The sequence below is a fragment of the Coregonus lavaretus genome, assembly GCF_964263955.1.
Source record: "Coregonus lavaretus genome assembly, chromosome: 29".
Lineage (NCBI taxonomy): Eukaryota > Metazoa > Chordata > Actinopteri > Salmoniformes > Salmonidae > Coregonus > Coregonus lavaretus.
The window spans coordinates 8,553,523-8,554,846 of record NC_140016.1 but is presented as its reverse complement, the minus strand read 5'-3'; the positions used below and the strand labels follow the sequence as shown (position 1 = coordinate 8,554,846).

Here is a 1,324-nt window from a genome sequence, read left to right as displayed (position 1 = left end):
TATCCGTCATCACTAAGTAAATGGTTAGAGAGAGTAGGTAGTGAACTGAGATATTACAGACAGACAGACAGTAGTCAAGAGAACGGCCACAGCTCAGGTCAGAGAAGAGCAGGTCAGACAAGGTCAGGTCAGGGCAGACAAGGTCAGGTCAGGTCAGACAAGGTCAGGTCAGGGCAGACAAGGTCAGGTCAGGGCAGACAAGGTCAGGTCAGGGCAGACAAGGTCAGGTCAGGTCAGACAAGGTCAGGGTAGGGCAGGTCAGGGCAGACAAGGTCAGGTCAGGTCAGGGCAGACAAGGTCAGGTCAGGGCAGGTCAGGGCAGACAAGGTCAGGGTAGGGCAGGTCAGGGCAGACAAGGTCAGGTCAGGTCAGGGCAGGTCAGGGCAGACAAGGTCAGGGTAGGGCAGGTCAGGGCAGACAAGGTCAGGTCAGGGCAGACAAGGTCAGGCGGCATTTACGGGATAGTTCTCTCTTTTTTTACACAGAAATGAACACCTTTTTCAAAGGATCATAATAAAAAACATCATTTTTGCAGCAACATGTTCCTCATCTTATTTTTTTCCTTGTTCATAGTGAGTGATTTCAGAGTGCATTTGGCAGTAGTATTGAAGTCTGTCTCGGACGCACAGCACGCAGCCGCCGCACAAACAAATGGTTCAGAAAGAGGGCCATGTTCATCAGTTCAATGTCACCATTAATGTGTCCATCTTTGTTAGGTCTATGAGTGAGTCTCCTGCTCAGCCCCTTGTGTCAGGTCATGTGATCACATGCCGGAGGCGCTGAGCCCTATGCTGGCGGTGTAGCTCATGCAGGGGAGAGTCTGGACCGTTTTGGGGAAGTCGTGAGTTAGGATGCGTCCGTCCTCTCCTCCTCCTCCCCCGTTCCCGTTCCCGTTCCCGTTCATTCTGGTCATGGTGGAGCAGTGCATGGCGTCGTTGATGTTCTGCTGCAGATAACAGAGAGAGAAGATGGCAACAGAGTTGGACAACAAGACGATAGTCACAGCCATTCATACATACTGTCTATGGGCTCCCAGTAATACTGGTCATCTAAACAGAGCTTAGCCCTACCAGGTAAATACTGTCTATGGGCTCCCAGTAATACTGGTAATCTAAACAGAGGTGAGCCCTACCAGGTTAATACTGTCTATGGGCTCCCAGTAATACTGGTCATCTAAACAGAGGTTAGCCCTACCAGGTTAATACTGTACGTATCTCCTGGGGACAAGAGAATAGGCTGGTGTAATATAACAATAATGTAATAAAATATAACAATACCATAGTATTATAATACAGTAGAATAATATTGTATTATATTATTAGTG

General features: G+C 48.5%; 1 protein-coding gene across 1 annotated transcript in view; it reads right to left on the bottom strand.

The window, feature by feature from the left end:
* Nucleotides 1–763: 763 nt before the first annotated feature.
* The window catches only part of LOC311104647 (glutamate receptor 1-like), a gene marked incomplete at both ends in the record, with an annotated part of 152,495 nt that continues 151,934 nt past the window's right edge, over nt 764–1,324 (bottom strand). The window contains one exon of the mRNA XM_084146500.1: nt 764–946. Within this exon, the coding sequence (XP_084002626.1) occupies nt 764–946 (183 nt within the window). The remainder of the gene's footprint in view (nt 947–1,324) is intronic.